Below are 18,931 nucleotides of genomic sequence, written 5' to 3'. Positions count from 1 at the left end.
TTGTAATAATAATATTTTAATTGCACGATTAGTAGCTGCACATGTCGCCTAAAAAAATTCATTCTAATAAATTATTTCAATATTTACAAAAAAAAGGAACGAATAATATTCTTCGATTAATGTAGGAACAATTAAATTTTTTTTGGTTTAAATTTAGTTTATAAGCTTAATTTAAACAAAAAAAAAATTTCAGTGAATACTTTTCTTGGTAATTTCTCTATGATAAAATAAATTATTAATTACTTAAAAATTAAGTAATAGCTTTTTTTTCGCTAAATATTTACAACAAAAAAGATTGCCAATCCCCCAAAAAATTTTTCTTAAATTAAAAATCATTACTTTAAAATTATAAATGTTCATAATCTTTCGAAATTGTTCATTTAGAAAATAATCTACAAATATTACGTCATTGTGAGTTTTCATTACAAATCAAGTAAAAAAATAAATTTTGAAAAAATTTTCCATTTAATTATTATAATTCTGATTTTTATGAGAAAACAATATTTACTCAACAATTAATGGACTCTCACTAATCAGGATTCCTTGGTTTGGTTTCAACAATTACTCGCCATATTAAAATTTGTTCTTAATAGTACCTAAGTCATTTATGTAGCCTCTGGCCAAATTAAGTTGAATTATAACAATGACTTTGATTTAACTCATACGGAGCAGGAGAAACAGGTCTTATATCTGGAGAAATGCATTGAAAGCTTTGAAAACAATCAAGATCCTAAATAAATGGACTGATTAAACGACTAAATTAAAATAAAAAATAATAAAATAAAAGTTTTTGTTTAGTTTTTAGGAAACACTTTTAAAGGAAATTTTGAAATACGAAATACGTATGTTTTAAGTAAGACAAGCACACAATAACGTAACATTTTACAAGGTGTGTCAAAACAGTAACCTTGCTTTCTTTAAGAGATAAGGTGCATCAATGGGACATTGTCATATAAGTTATCTTCTAAAACAAGTTCTTACTTGTAACAATAATTATCACATACATTGCAAGAAATTTTGTTGCATTATAGTTATAATTTTTCATGTATCTTGTAGACATTTTCAAAAAAAAATAATTTAACAGCCGAAAACAATAAATAACAATAATTTCTTTTAATAAAAAAAAAATTAACAACAACATATTTTCCTGGTTTGGTGAAAATTTCTAAGTACGGTCCTATGAAAAAAATTTGCTATTTACAATGATAAAAAGCACAAAATTTATGGCAAAATATAATTTCGTTAATACAATGATAGTGCATAATAAATTTTTGATATGTTTTTATTTTGTAAAAATTTTTTTTAAACACATATAACAAAGTTTATAAGCTTTTTAAAAATTTTACGTAGGGCTACGCGGTGACAAATCAGTAGCACTATCACGATTAACACTGTCAGGTGATGCGGGTGATGCCCGGCTATTACTTCGACTATGATTACCTAAAATATATGGAGCAAATCTATGATGTGACAATGGTGTTGTGGTGGGCGATGGATACATTGGTCTTGGTATACCACCCGGTGGTGGGCCAGCACTATTTTGTAATGCTGCAGCTGTAGCTAGCTGGTGCTGGTGAGCCGCTAATAATGATGGTCCTAAACAGGCCCATTGACCCCATAATACACCAGGCGGGACACCACCTGGAATTCCGGCTGGATTACTTGCACTACTGGTGGGAGTTGATGCTCCATATAGTGTGGTCATTGGATTCATCAATGGACCATAGGGACCAGCAGCCGCCGCTGCTGCACGTAAAAATAATTGTGATCTAGCTGCTAATAGTGCTTTTTCTTCTAGAGTTAGATTGTTGTTATGCGCTTCTAAATCAAATGGCCGTAATGGTGATCGCAAATAATGCTGTTCAGCTAACATTGATTCCATTGTTTCTCTGTAACAAAAGAATAAAATAAAAATTAGAATTAGAAAAATTAACGATTATATACGAAATTTACAAATTTTTGAGGGCAGTGCTTAATGAATTTCACCAATTGGTGTTAGGAAAAGTATCGCAAAAAGTTAAAATTTTGAATTTTTTCAAAAAAAACTTTTTTTATTAGTTTTAAGCAAAAAAGTACTTTTGTGATTTTTTCTCTATAGGTTTCGAAATAAAAATTTTTGAAAAATTAAAAATGCAATAATATTCGATTAAAAAAAAATGTGTTTTTACCTTGACCGCTCGTCACTTTATAAAGAGATTTTGAAGAAGTAAAATCTTTTTAAGTAATAACAAGCAACATTTTAAGTTATCGTGACTGTATCATCTCAAAGATCTCAAAGAAATTTTCATTTCTTTTTGTGAGATTAAAGAGTTCATACTTCAGAATTAATTCACCCAATTAAAGAGAATACAAATTAAAACTTAAAAAAAAATTGTTGAATCATTTACCTTTCTGAAACATACCTTTCAAATTCTGTCAAACGTGATGAATCTCGAAATCCTTTTGCAAATGGATTACTATTAATTTTCAATTTTGTAATCTGTAAATAAAGAAAAATAAAATTATAATAAGCAAATATTTTTGACAAATGATTGAATGCATTTTATAAAATTATAAAAATAAATGTCTAAACTGTTTCATGCCTGCTCTACACGGTATAAAAAAAATTATATTTATACCTAGTATCTAAAAGTATAAAATAGAGGGGAAGGCTACCGTTACTGATAATGTTTAAAAAGAGTATACGATTTTCAACGCCTCTAGTGATTGAGTCTAGTCATAAACGCACTACTCCTCCATAATTTTGTTAAAAAAAATTATGTTACTAAAGCGTAGAGGTCGATCTAAGGACCTCTTGGTTATAAGCTTAACACGCTTCCACTGCACCACTCAGCTCTGGTATTTATATTGTAATAACAAGTACTGATTCTGTTATACAGTAGTATTTACAGACCCCAAATAACAGATAAGCATTCGTTCCTGTATCTTCTCTTTTATTTTATACTCGTTGCCTAGTAATAGATACGTAATATTTTCGAAAGATTTTGATCATGTTTTTGTTCACTCGCCAACTAAGTTAGATTTTTGCTTTGTAACATACATGCTAAATGAAAGATTTTCGAAATATTTTATCCTAAATAAGAGAAAAATTCGTTTTTCGATTTTATTTGAAATTGTCAATCACTTTACGTTGTAACACATCAGATATCTGTTGTCTATATGGAAATTTAAAGTCTTCCTTTTCTCGTCTTTCAAAATGCACTTTGAATTTTCTCAATATCGTTTTCCTCTTCGAAAATCATATAATTTTTTTTAAACAAAATACACAAATAAATTATAATTATTGATATTATTCGACTATTGTTTAGGCATTAGCGTAGTTGGTTTTGTCAACGTTCGTTATCAAGCCGAGACTTCATATGATATTAATTTTTGGATAACTTCAAAAACTACGAAAATATGGAGGATTTAAATATAAAAATAAAAAGAGAGAGACGTTAGACTAGAGGGAGTCTTACATGCGAACACCATGAAGACTATATACCAAATCTTTTTGCAAGCAATAGATAGATAAGATTATTTGCTTAAACTTTCGTGTTTATCAATCGATTACAATTTTTATTTCAGATTTTGTCATTTATTCTTGCACTTTTTCACAATTTGTAGAAAGAAACATTGTAATCCATATCAAGGAAGTGTCCAATTGTAGTAAGAAATATACTATATGTTGGAGTTTTCGATACAAAAGGCGGACTCCTTTAACATTTACCAGCGCCTGAGGCGGTCGTGATGGTGAACGACTTCCCTTTGGGTTCAGCTGAGGTCGGCATAGTCCCACAACTTTTCTACCGCTACTTTAAATTTTTTCACTCAACGCTCAACTGAATCATTCACCTTCTCGCTCTCACACACAACGTGCATATATTTTTTCCCTTTTTGCTTAATTTCTAGTAAAAAGTATAGCCAACTAGGTTTGGGCTGTATATGTAGATCAGGCATGTTATTACTAATCGTAAAAAAAATCAATAAAGTGTTTTATCTATTCAAAATAATTTTTTATTTTATTTTTATTTGAAAGATATAAAATTCTTCCATTCATACAATAATAATACTATGGAATATTAAATACATGTACAAATAATATAATGGTTGAAGAACGTATGTATATAGTATGTATATATTGGGGCCTCCTCAGTTGGGGATAATTGGCCCACCCTGGGTGCTCTGCCCCCGCTGTCAGTCATCTTGACTGTTTATTCTGCTTGTTAGTGCCCAGCGGGGCATATTAAACCTGTGTGCTGCCGTTTTTGTTTCCTATAATAATACAACCTATACATACATACATTTATATACAACTTACCATTCAAAAATCAACTTTACAGTATCAATATTTGTAGTCCGTATCCGATTATAACACGGTTATAAATGGTACAGTTTGATATGCAGAGTTTAAAATATTTCAAATATGCCATACGAATTGATAATTTCTGCCAGAATAAATAGCTTGCTTTAACTTCAGAACTATTAATTTGTGGCCAATAATGAAATATATGTGTTGTTTTTCCACTGCCTCATCTGGGGAAATAACGAAATCTTAGATGATCAAATCCCTAGACATTTGTACGGTTATAACAAAATACAAGAAAACGTATTTTCCATATTCAAAGCTGTTGCTGATAGAGGCTCAACTGAAAACTTCAGTGAGTCTGAGTTTTCGTAACGAAGTAAGTATTGAGCAGAAGAATTGTCGAGAGAAGAATCTCTGAACACCAAAGAAAGCAAAACTAAGAATGTGTATAAAAAAAGGACATTTTTATAGGTACGGTTTATTACATGTGTTGTAGCTTCGGTACGAAAGGTAGTTTGGTCCACTTTGAGTTGTGTAACAGTTCGGTACTCTGCTGTGTGTCTGTATGCTTGCTTCTAGCTGTGTCTTTCATATACTCATACTTGTGGGATGCAGTAAGCGAAAGTGTGAATCAAACGCCCGGTCTACTCATGAAATAAAAAAAAAACTATTTCACAGGTTTTTAACCCCGGAACTAATAAAAAGGGTGTTATAAGTTTAACCGCTATGTGTGTGTGTCTGTCAGTCTGTCTGTCTGTCTGTGACATCGTAACGCCTAAACGGATGAACCGATTTTGATGTTTTTTTATTTCGTTTGAAAGGGAATATAATTGAGAGTGTTCTTAGACAGTTTTGTAAATTTCGCGTGTCTATGGATAACTCGTAAAGCGTACATTTAGACTGTGTTCGAACAATATTAATTGTAAACATTCATTGGTACTGCGTTACCTAGTGCACACCAAGTATTTAAGCAGCTTCATTTGTTAGTTGTTAAAATTTTCCGTTTAAGTATGTTATTCGTATATTATACGTAAATCGTGTTAAATGCTACATATAAATATTAAATTTCATATCTAGCGAAAATATGTAAACGGAATAACAGTGTAATAATCATAATAAATACCTATATTTGAACTAATAACAATATCTCACCCTTCAAGAATTTGTATGCTTTGCATACAATTTAAAATGTAAAAGAGTTGCATATTTTAATATTTGATAATACCGTACAGTAAAATTCTGTTAGTCATATTTTACCCAAGAAATATTTTCTCAGATCAATCAATCAGACATCTAACTAAGAAATATTAATTTTAAATCCTAATTCTAATATTCGTCTAGTTTCATATTAGGTTAGTCAAGTTGCCACCCTCATAAACGTATCCACCCTCATCGTATGACCACTTTTAACCAACCTCAATTTTCGTTTGATCACCCACCGTTCGATAAATATTTACGATTGAAATAGTTTTTCCACAGCCATACTATAAAATAACTTTATAGTTTTCCATCATGAAAATGATCAAATATTTCGAACTTATCCACTGAAAACGCTTTACAATCGTTCGATTACCCGTTACCAACCACCAGCTTCCTTCTATCACGATTCGTTAAGATGATGTTAAGTGATGATTCAATATTTTCGAAGTGACTTCTAGGACCATGTTTGCTGTAACTGATATGTATGTATACATATTTCTTCTTTTCCCTTGATGTAAGTCTTGGAATATTTCAGAATTTTTCATATTTCAAAAATACAGATGTATAAGAAATAAATTATTATATAAAAAGATGAAATACTTTCAAGCAAAAAAAAAAAGTCCATCAAATCAAAATGAGTCTCAAAATATTTAGTTACATAAATATTAATGATTCATTATAATGATAATTAAGACACTATTTTTATTTTGTTTAGTTGTAAAAATATATCAAATTAACATTTTGAGTTAGTGAGTTATATATCACTTATACCTTCTAGACCGTGTGACCATTATGAGTTGAAATTTCTATGATTATTTTTATCTGCCATTTGGAGATATGTTAGAGAGATAAGTTTGGTTATAGAAGGAAATGAGATTTTAAACCGTACCCCGAAATTCAAATTTTTAGACTTAACGTTTTTTATCATTCGGCTTTCTTATTTCCATGAATATTTAATATCTGAAGTCAAAATCAATTGTCATTGGCAACGTATAAGGCGCAAACCATAGGCGATCGGACAAATATTTTTTATCTCTCCAAATGAAGATATCTCACTTAACGGATAGAAAAGTGAAGTTGGTTTTTAAAAACCTTTACTAGTATGCAAAATATGAACGTTTAAAATTCCTAATTAAACAAAGAGGAAGATACCCACAAGTGACGGCATAGGTGAGTATCGCCATAGCGATTACATATAAAACTTTGTTTTGATAAAAGCTTTGTTTTGATGGGCAATCTCTGAATGAAATTTTTTGATTTGCTTATAGCTTCTTCGCTTTTTAATCAATTTTAATTTCATTTTCAAATTTAGTTACGATACCAAGTCTAGTTTTACATTTTTATGCGTAATATAGCCCAATTCCACATCAGGATTATCCCCCATTGGTGGTAAATGTATTGTGTTGTAAATGCCTTTATTTTAACATGAATTGCAGCGGAATGCTTAGGGTAGAGGGTTCGATTCCCGCCGTCATAATAAAACATCATTTTTTCATGGTCGTGATGGGTATGGTATAGGCTTGAAGGAGGTGGGTATGGTACTCATCCTCTCCAATAATTGAGGAGCTGTCATGTTTTATATATTAAAACGCATATATGGTATCACAATGGGCCCCATGTCCTAAGTGTGTCTCTCGGGGACAGCCAATATAACCTTATCTTAGCAAAATGAATGGCAGGAAAAGAAAATCCTCAAAAATCTACAACTTGATTTCCTAATATTGAACACACGATCACTGTTTAAGTCTCATTTTTCTTACTAACAAATTTACTTTTACCATCCAATCCAACAGATGGCAAACAAAAAGAACTATATAATGGGCTCACGATCTATAGAATTTTCACTACAAACATATATTTCTTTGTTGAAGATGAGGGTTCTGTAGGAATGAAGTATATGTACTTACAATACTATCTATCTATCTAAAACTATCTAGTATGTAATATATGAACATCTTGTATGTTAGTTAGTTAGTTAGTAGCAGATAGACTTCAAGAACCACACACAGTGTTTTGCTGTCGTGTTTTGATGTCACCCTGTCCTGTCTCATTTAAAAACTATTATTTATGTTTATATTGGAGAACAACAAAGACAAATGTATGTATATAGTAAGTAATTTACAGTGTGGTCAATTTAACGGAGATAGTTCAAAAGGTTTTTCGAAATCGAAAAGTTCGAAATCATTTGTTTTTTCACGTCATGTAAGCAAAGTGAGATAGCTAGCCATACATACATGTCACACACATATGACTTATATTCCCATATAATACATATTATACATTGTTCGAGCCTAATCTCACCCCTCGCGGGTAAACAGTGATGTTTTCGAAGAAATGTTTCAAACAAAAGTTGTATATTTTTTTATAAGAAACATTTCTTAAATTTAAACTTTGGTTCTATCTATAACAGTTTACAAGATTGATCCTACGGTACCCAAGACCCAATTGGCCTATGTTGCTTATTAACGATCTCGACCTCACTTTTTACGTCTTGAGCACATTGTAAAATTTTCAACTTGTTTTTTTCGTTTTCGAGTTATCGTGTTGTCAGACGGACAGATAGAAAACCGGAAATGGACTATTTAGGTGATTTTATGAACACCTATATCAAAATTTTGTTCATAGCATCAATATTTTTACAAACTTGGGACTAAACTTAGTATACCTTGATATATTTCATATACGTGGTTGAAAAACCACCAAATAATTAGTATAAGTGTTTTAAAGTAAGAAACATTTCGGTTCTAAAACTCCATTAACGATTTGAAACAATTAAACGAAATTTGACATTATTATTTTTATTAATTAATTTGTTGTTAAAACTGATTCCTGTTTTTTAAATTTCAAAGTTTTAAACTATCGAAAGTAAAAAATCGAAAGCACTTTTTTGACAGTTGCAAACTGCCTAGCATTTTTTAAACATTATACGCCAGGCAAAAGTAAACGAAAATTGATAAGCACGGTTTCCAAAAATTCGACATCACGGGTTAAACGTCAATATTCTTCCTCAATACCAACTCAAAAGCGTAGGGAACAATAAACAATTAAGAAAACTTTGCTTGAGCTTGGATTCACGGTCAGTTGATACTCTTTCAATTAATCTCAACCAAATAGTACTTTTTGAACACCACATTGTTTATAAAAACAAAACAGTGTTCTCGTCAATTTTATTACCTCAACAAAAACTTAACTTCTGTATCATCATTAACAGTGTAACAAGTTTACATATGATGCCAGTAGTGTGATGAACAAAAACACATTATTTTCAAAACACATTTAACATAACACCAAGTCAAAAAAAAAGAATTTAGTGATGGCGCTTTATTTTTAGAATTCAAAACAAAATACAAAAAAAAAAGTATATAATAAACGATAAGAATTCAAATAAACATTCACAAATTTTATTTTGTCTCTTTTATTTAATATATTATTATGTTTGTTTATTTTACAGAATTTAGGGCATAAATATTAGTAAGTTACCACCTGGTTGAAATATTTCTTTTGAGGTGAAACGATTTAAAGTTTGTGGTATCATAAAAATCATGAAGATTTCAATTATTATTATGGAACGTGCTTTGATTTTGATGAGATTAACTAATGTGTTTGGTATAATGGTTTGTTTAAATTTCTAATTCAAGAATTTTAGATATATCTAGGAACCACAGTTTATTTACCATGTGTTCAAGAAGATATTACCTATTTATGGGTTCTAGTAATAGCATAAGTTTTTCACATATAAATACACGTTTTCTAAGCCTGAAATACAATATTCTAGAATATGGCACGTAAAAAAATTAATGAACCTTAACTTTCTGCGGCGTAGTTAATAAGCTCTTGAGTCGATATGGAGTATTTCTCTCTTAGGACAAATATATGGCAGAATGGTCGTTTTCGAGATAGGGGGGTTTATAGAAATCTGGGGAAAAATGAACCCTAACCATTTGGAATGAATCCTAACCGGATTACTCAAGTTCAATTTTCTTGTTACAACATGTACTTTAATGGAAAAATAAGCGTGGAAGAACTTACGAAAACTGCTGTAAAACATGGCAAATAAAAACTGCACAATACTGACCGACATTTCCTCCTTCCTTCCCCACTAGTAAATGATCCACTTCTATCCTTTTTGGGGTGGTTTTGGGGGAAATTGAAGGGAGAGTTATGTCTGCCAGTATTATGATATTGCTATTGCACTGAAAAATGGAAAATTATTTTAAATTTGAATTTTAATGTAAAATTAAAATTGTGGGGATTTTGAATTGTAATGTAAAATTCAAATCGTGGGGTGCTCACTACATTATATTCTTTAAATTTGCTGATTAGACAGATATCGAGCACTCTACGCTTTTAATTTTAAACTACAATAAAAATAATTATCCACTTTTCAGTGCAATGATGCGTTTTTAGTTTTGTTTAAACTATTATTTATTTTCTTATTTTTAGTCTCGCTAATATTGTGCTCTCTAGAATTAAATAAAACTAAAAATGCTTAATTTTCTCATTTAAAAAAGGCTCGACATAACAAAGTCCCATATGTCTAAAACCTATGCCCAATTCGTAGGTCCCTGATTTAACAAGTACAGCACTAGAGTAGCGTTGTGTAACTTCTTTCTTGCAAAAATATTCTCATCGATATAAGGAAGTTCCCGAATAAGAAGTATATAAACTATTTTTAATTTCCTGTGAAATGATTGAAACGAATGATAAATGATGACAAAGTAAAGAAACGCACAAAAAACTGAAAAAAAAGCTAAATAAATAAACGGAAAAAACAATTTCGTATGTTTGCTTTATTTATTTGTTAATGTTGTAAAATGTTATTAAATGTAATGTTTGCGTTGACTGACGAATTACTGTGAATGCTTAACGAGCCGATTTAATGTTGGTAGTTGCCTCTGTTAACTTAAAATATACAAAGATTTCATTAATCTCTTTCAATATATTTTTCAAAATTTTTATTTTTAACAATATACGTTACTATAGAATGAATTTATTACGAAGCTGTGAGACCGTTCTTCTCAGTTTAGAATTATATGTTCATTTTGGTCATTTTAAACTAATCGAAAACTAAACTAATCTTCTGAAATTAAAAAGCTTTCGAAGCTTTTTGAAAATAAAATACAGCCCGTGTTACTTGCCGATAATGTAGAATTATTTTTAAAATTGGTTAATCAATGAACTAAAAATGATTGTTTGTATACTTTCATACAAACTTTCATCCCCCACTTCACTTCTTTAGGGGATTAATTTCTTAAATGACATCTACATTAAAAACTCAATACTTTCTCGAAATTTCAAACTTCTCTCATAAGTGATTTAGGCTTAATGTTGAAATCAGTCGGACATTGCTTTTTCCCTGATCTGATTATTCCCTCCCTTGGAAAGGTTACCAATTTTAAATCAAATGAAAAAGATTCATTTAAAACACAATCGTAGCAGCTATAGAGGATCGAGTAAAAGCACTCATTGATGCGACTAATATATAATCAAATAGATACTAAAGAAACATCCAATTGTCGGAAAATACAACAAGAATACCGGTACACTATGCTTATTGTAGTATTAGTTTTGCTACAAAAAATCTTTCAGTACACTATTCACTAGTGTAAGGAAACTCTTTATGAAACAGAAAAAAAAACTTGTTTGATCAAAATTATTGTGAGCTAACCAATGCACCTAATTAAATATTTAAGTAATTTATCAAGAATGAAAATAAACAAAAAACTATTTTAACAAAAACATAATTTAATGAAGAAAAAAATGGTGTTTATATTAAAATATGTTGAAAAATAAATCTTTTTGAAAAGTTAGCGTGTTGAATTGCCAAATATTTTTAATGACATCAAACTGTGCTTGCTTACTTCTGACAATTCTAAAATAAATAAAATTATGCCAAAATTGTTTTATTTTATTTCAAAAATATTCGAGGTGTTAAATTATAATTATGATTAAATTGTTCAAAATTTTTTAGCATATTTCATGTTCTTAAAAAAAATACTGATTAAAATAGATTGTTAATTGATATCAATCAATAAGGTATTTTTCTATAAAATATCAAGTTTAATTTAGCAAACCTAAACAAAAATTACAACCATTTTGTAATTTTTTTGTTTTTGGTTAATATTTTCCTTCGGTTCACCCAAGTCACTTATTTTCTTTTTGTCAGTCTAGCGTTCTCTCTTCTTCTATACCAAAGAATTAGTTCATATTTAGTTTTAATTAAATTATTTTAATCAAGTTTTTCCATTAATGGTTTTTCCAGGCAGTCTATACCTTTATTTACGTAAATAAATTATCATTCTTCTGATACCAATTTCGGTTGGTTGACAGATCGGTCGATGTATTTACCGATACTGACATACCTGTTCATTGGGTATGAAAAGACTTAAATCTTTCTGTTAACCAATCGAAATTGGTATCAAAAGAGTGGCAATTTAATTAAGAAAATAATGCTATAGGTTTTCCTGAAAAAAACCGATCGTGGAAAAAATTGAAAAAAATTAATTAATTTAAAAATAGCCAATAACACTTGTTGATAGAAAAACTATCATAAGAGTGTTTAATAATCAATAAAATTCCATAAAAAATATGTCTCATCTGGTTATCAAATGGGTGAAGATCGGCATTATAACGTTTCTTGTACTAACTGAAGGTTTGCCTTAAAAAAATTAAGCTGCAAAATGTATATGCAACAATAAATGTTTTGACTCTCAAGTTTAATTTTTATCTCGAGTATAAATTCAAAGTAATCAAACTTTTGTAGAAATATTAAACGAATTTATAAGATGTTTGATATTGCCGACATTGACTAAGTGATTATTAGTCATCGTTCTAATAAAATTGATTTAAAAAAAAGATTGGAGTGAGTACCAAACACCATTTATGATTCATAATATAAAACATCAATAAAAACATTTTAATTTGATTTTAGAATTTAATAATCGTAAATATTTCGCAATACTAATTACGATTACACGGTGAATAATACACGTTTGATATAGTTAGTTAACTATAATATTAGTACAGTCATCATATGTAAATATGTATTAGCAATTTGTAGCTTTTTTGTTTTCCTAATTTACAATTTGAGGTATCTGATCTATCGGTTTTTTAATGATAAAAACTGAATTAATAGCCAAAGAAAAAAAAGCTTAATATTAAATTCACTTTTTATATAATCGTGTACTAAAATGATTATTTTGAGAATTTTCCAGTATTAAATTTTCTTGGCAGAAACTTTTTAATCTGAAAATACCAGAAACCAAAAGTTGAAATGAAGGAGAAAATTTTCAAGTAAAATTTCTTCTTTTTTTTTGCTGCAAAAAATCAGAAAATGCTACAAAAAAATGTAATTTCATTTAAAAGTTGATATTTGTTTTTCCGCTTATTATTTTTTTTCCATTCTGATTTCGAAATAAAAGAATGGAAAGTTTTTAAAAAAAAAAACGATTGTATGGAGTTTTCATCAGAATATTAAGTTATGAAAATTCTACAATACGAACAAAGTAGATCGAAATCCAATTTTTTTACTTTTCCCGGAAGAACATATACGATTCAAATTTTCATTAATTAAAATAATTATTTTAATGCAATTCATTTCTGGCATAATTGCAAACTTCTCTCAATCGTTAAAAAAATATCAATATTTACATATATTATGACTGTACTATTATACGTTCTATATGCGACTCGGCTACTATAACCAATAATACTTTTTTTTGGCAACATGCCTGTTAATCAATATTACAAATTCAATTATTAATTGAAATAATAATGTGATTACATAAATAGAAAAGTGATTTTCATATTTGTGAATTTTTTAATTATTCTGCAAATTTATTTATTATTTGAAAAATTATATTTTATATCGAGTGAATTTCTCTCGCTTTTGTACCAAATTGTAATCGATAAATTAAAAATTTTAAATAACTCTGAATGTTTTGAATTCATTTTAGTATGTTGAATCGATACGCATAAAAAATTCATTAATATAGAATATCTAAGTTTGAAGGAATTAATTTTACTAGAATTAGTTAGACAAGTCCGACCTCTTTCTATCATGCCTTATGTCCGATTTGACACCAACTACACTCCTTTAGGAATTTACAATTTTCTAAAACAAGTACTAATTCTTAAACAATGAATATTACCATGATCGGCTAGTAACTTTTCGATTTCTTGCCAATCAAGTATATTATGACATAGTTTAAATACTTAATATCACTTCTGCTTTGCTTCAAAATTCACAAATATTCACTGATTATTTTAGCAACGACTCATTTGCCTAGAAGAGAAATTTTTAAATGGAGTTAGTTTCTTACGTTTTTAATCCAGAAAAAGTTGATTTATTTTCAGTTCAAATAATAATACCTATAGTTCAGTGCTTGCAAAAATGCAATAATAATTGGATAAAAAATTCAAATTCTGTTTATTAGTCTTTTCACTTGATCCAAAAGGTTTGTGTTAATCATTAGTACCCACTAAAAAATATTTTTTCAAACATATAATATAAAAATTTGCAACTTACAGGATGTCACGTGACTTGGCAGACATAGCTAAAGAGCGTATTCTTTGGAAAATTTTAAGGCAAAATTATGGCAGTTATGGAGGTATTTGATTCTCTATGCTTGTGTTTAGATTTTTAAGTTGTAAGATTAATTTAATGTCTACGTTTACAAATCAAGCGTATCCCGATATTCATTTTGTTTACTGATAAGCAAATTAAATCGGAAAGGCAAAAGTGTCAGTGCGAGAAAATGTTCGACGATTTCCTGATCGAAGAACTCCTAATAAAAAAACAAATGATCTTGAATGTGTTTTCTTAAAAATTATGGAGAACGTCCCATACAGCAAAAACTAACTGATGGAGAAGCTATTCTGTATATGGTAGGGTACGAAGAAAAATTTGCATTTAATAAACAATTAAACAACTTTACTTAACATGTCTTTACTTTGCTTGTTAAATTCAATAGAGCACACTACTCCTTCAAAATTGGGTTTTGGAAAAAAGTATAAGAGAGCACTTCAACTTATAATTGTTCAAAAAATCCGCTGTTAAGCTTTGTCCATCGAGTCATGGGACTCCCCAGGACTTTAAATTAACTTTATTAACTTTACAAGAAAATTCAACTATGAAATTTTATAGTTTTATACTTTTAGTTTAAGAAATATCTTCCAGAATCACATAAATGCACACGCATCCAATGCGTGCATATATTATTACAAAAACATACCAATATCATGAACGTGTATAGATATATTTTTATGATGTGGGTGGTCTTTATTACGTGGTAAAACTCAATAAAAACCACACTAATTAATAATAATTATTGTTGTTAATATTTACAATTCATTATTGACAGAGATCATATATTATTGGCTATTAGAATATACTTAGGCATTAGTTAGAATGCGATAGTATGATATCAATATTTACTACCTATATGTGATGTTATGTACCTACCTAGTACGTAGGTACATACATGGAAGAGCTAACTATACAAACATGGAGTGAACGTGGAGTACCTATATAACCATTCTGTGATGTTGAATGCTTGTCGACATAATGATGACGTGTCGGTGGTCAACGCCACCTCCCGCGGGAGTATTCAACACTATATACATGTATGAACTACCATTAAGTGTGCTTCACATACACAAATCATGTGGTAACGTCATCACTGTCTCGATACTATCCAACTATTTTACTACTACTACTATTGCAAAAACGAACTCGTTTTACGTGCTATACGGCTATAACAATATTATAGCCTGGTTATTATATTATAGGTAATAAAGTCAAACAGCAAGCTGATAATCTAGTATACGTCGATTTGGACACAACGCTTTAAATTTACATAGACTATTTTTAGTTGGCGGACATTCCATATACTGAGATTTCTAGAAACGAAGAGATTGAAAAAACCGTATAGTTATTCCAATGATTCCAAAAAAATGAGCTGACCTCTTCTGATTTAAATATGAAATGGATAGGAGGATGTAAACATAAACTTAGACGATAATCCCGTTAAACCAATCTGCAAGCCCGCCTGCTAAACAAAAAATTTAATATTTTATCTTGGACAAGCTTTCGGCAGTGGAGCGCGCTACGCTCGCATATAGCCCTATTAAATACCTTTTGATAATTCCTGAATAATAATAAATAATACCTCAATAATATTTAAATACCTATTTACAATTCTGATAAATACGGTGGGAGCGCAAATAAATACATACCTACATAGTAAAGTAATATAATCCATAATTTTAAGCGTTTCCACCATTTATTGCATTTAATATTTTGTCTTAAACTAACGTTTCACTCAACATCCTTCATTTTTTTCTTTCATAAAAACCTTCACCTGACAATAATTAACACAACAAAAGAAGAATTAGCGAAATTGTTCCATCCGTTCACGCGTGATGCAATGGCCAAGGGAAATAGAGATTTTTTTTTATATATATAACTAAAATATAATTAATTTTAATAAAATTACTTAAATACGCTTAAGATGAATTATTATTTCAATTATATAAGAATTTGCGGCATAAAAGAAAACTAATGTAACTTCTCAATTGACTTACAAACAAAAATGTCAAAAAAAAGATGATATATTCTATGGTTTATTTGCTTGTTTAAGTCATAGAAATAGGTGTTTACACCCTCTCCAACCGCCATTGTACTGCTATCTATAGTTTTTTGGAGGTGCGAATTGAATACAAATATTTAATAATACTTTTTTATTTTTCGGTGACTTGATATTAAGGTACGTAGGTACTGCAAATAGTGTATTAAAAATTTAACCTGCAGGATTATAACGGATAGTGCTGATTTATGTTAGAAAAATACTATGAAAAATCGAAAATCTGTTTGAACAAAGCAAATTTTGTCCTTCAGTAAAAATATCTAAACATTATTAAATATTGAAGTGTATTTGAATTGAATTAAAAACAAACAAATTGCTGGAAATAACTTACCAATTGATTTTGATATGCTGTTACAGCCGTAAAAACAGATTCAGGGAATATAAATGTTTTATATTCAGCATTTTCTAAATCCACAATTTGATTATTTGATTGACTACTATGGTGATGGTCGTTATTATTACGTTTTACTAAATGTATACGTGGTTGATATTTATGCATTGAATTTAACACCAACTGCAACAAAATATTTAAAAAAATTATTAATAACGTAATGGTTTAATATTATAGACAATTAAATAATGACAGATCGGGTGCCCCACTAAAATATCTAAAAATTTTTAAGGACGTTCATGCGTCAACCTGTTTTGCTATGTGCGTTCATAGGAAAACAGTATGTAAATTTTAAAGAATTTTAAATTAATAGAAAATAGAAAATTTTTTTGAAATTCTATTAAAAGTATAAATAATTATTAACTGGTAAAAGTTTCAAGTATGGTTATCGATATAAATTTTGAAAAATATCGATTTATATTTTTCATTTAGTCCCATGTTAAAACTTACTTTTAGTCATTTTTTAAACTTTAAAAAAATTTAAATTAATTCGATAACAGGTTATTTTTCCTGTCTTAAATCATAGAAAATCATTTAAATTATCGCATTATCATATTGTTTTTTATTTCTCTACTAATATTGTTGACGCATGAACGTCCTTAAATGATGAATTATGTAATGTTTTCTGTCTTTTAACTTTAAGATTTTCTCCACTAAGATATATTAGGAAAACTGTTTGTATATAAGCAAAATTGTAAGACTTAAAATTTATTACAATTTATTACCAGACCACTTTCGCTAAGTTTAAGAGAGAAATTTAAGATCAAAGCTATGAAATTTAAAATACAATTTTTTTTTCCAAACTATTGAATTTTTGTTGAGCACACTTTAGATACTAAGCTGTAAATAAATATAATATTGCCTGGTTATAAATTGTAGTAGATTTTATTTCCTAAAATTTTGCTTATTAAAAATGTTGGTTTTCTTAATATTACATTCTATCTCGATACTGCGCGCCAGATAAAAAAAAACACCAGAATGCTTTTCGATCTGAGAAATAATGTTTCTGTTCACCATTATTATTCATGCTGTGCACAATTTTTTCGCGACCATATATAATCACTTTGTGAAATAAAAATTAAGAAAAGTACTTTTCACTTTATAGCTACTTTATACGAAAGTGAAATATAAATTTGAATGGTGTATACGTATACTGAGCAAACATTTATAGTCTTAGATTTATGATATATTTTGGAAGAATAATATGGTTATTAATTAACATATAACTTAAAAGTACAAAAAAGATTTTTAGAGAACGTAATGTTCAATGTTGAAAAGCATGGGGCAAAACAATACGAGTTTAATATTATTTAAAAAATATCTTTGTACGTACTTAATAAAGCGTTTTTAGGACAATATTCTATTTAATCATGAGTATTTGTAGAATGATACGTTTTTTTGGCATGGAAAATGTATCCTTCCATAAATGGCATTATAATTTAGAAAATAATTTAAGTATTTATATAAAATAATTGTTTCACATCATATATAAAATTTTTAGCTCACTCAGTAGACTCATTAATCAATTATTTGATTAATTTACTAGATACCTGCAACGTGGTATAATAAATATACAACTCCACAAAGATACATTATACATACAAAATAAATATAATATATAATAATAATAAATTTTGGCAACATAATTTTTGTTAATTATACTATTAAAATATCATTAATGATTCGTAATATCTTTTGGCCCATTTATATGTTATTATTAATTAGAGAAAGAATTTTTTTTTCATGAATAGTAATTATATTTCATATATAAAATATGCATAATAATTATTTACGATTTAATTGTATAAAATAAAATTTTAAAAATAAGATTATGAGAAAATTTTCACTGAATAAAATTAAATTTAAAAATACGAGTAGAAAATTGAACAATAATTATAAAAAATAAATAATTTTTACAATCTCTGATATAAGCAAATAACCAAATTGTTTCTGAAGGCCACATATTAATAAAGATGAAATTATAAAATTGGCGTGTCTAATCTATGGCTATAGAATTATGGAAAATTGACTCTGGACAGGTTTTTGAACAAACTTATGATTTTCCAAGTGGCCAAAATAAATTCAAAAATAATAAAACTTCCGCAAACGTATAAAACATTTTATATATAAGAATAAAATCATTCTAATGGAAAGAATTAAAATTTAAAAATAAATTACTATTAATGAAGAAATTTATTGTTTCCGTTATAATATAAACTAAAATAATAATAATAAAAACCAATAAATTTTATAGCAAAACTTTTTGTTTTTTGAAAGTTTTTTTATTTTTTAAACGTAGATTGCTAGCTAGTGGGTACCAATGTATGCGTATGTATTACAATGCGCTTGTGTGATTATTAATACATTTTTTTTATACAATAATAATTACTTTATGTTTTTATGATC

The 18,931-nt window shown here is 28.5% G+C and overlaps 1 protein-coding gene across 1 annotated transcript in view; it reads right to left on the bottom strand.

Annotated features, from left to right (window-relative positions):
- Window positions 1-1,342: 1,342 nt before the first annotated feature.
- LOC123305037 (T-box transcription factor TBX20-like) overlaps window positions 1,343-18,931 on the bottom strand; it is a 70,508-nt gene continuing 52,919 nt past the window's right edge. The window contains exons 4-6 of the mRNA XM_044886640.1: window positions 16,466-16,648; window positions 2,403-2,479; window positions 1,343-1,889 (exon numbers count right to left, since the gene is read on the bottom strand). Of these exons, the coding sequence (XP_044742575.1) occupies window positions 1,343-1,889; window positions 2,403-2,479; window positions 16,466-16,648 (807 nt within the window). The remainder of the gene's footprint in view (window positions 1,890-2,402; window positions 2,480-16,465; window positions 16,649-18,931) is intronic.

Source organism: Chrysoperla carnea, chromosome 1 (assembly GCF_905475395.1).
Source record: "Chrysoperla carnea chromosome 1, inChrCarn1.1, whole genome shotgun sequence".
Lineage (NCBI taxonomy): Eukaryota > Metazoa > Arthropoda > Insecta > Neuroptera > Chrysopidae > Chrysoperla > Chrysoperla carnea.
The sequence above is the reverse complement of the archived record's forward strand: the minus strand, read 5'-3'. Positions and strand labels throughout refer to the sequence as shown.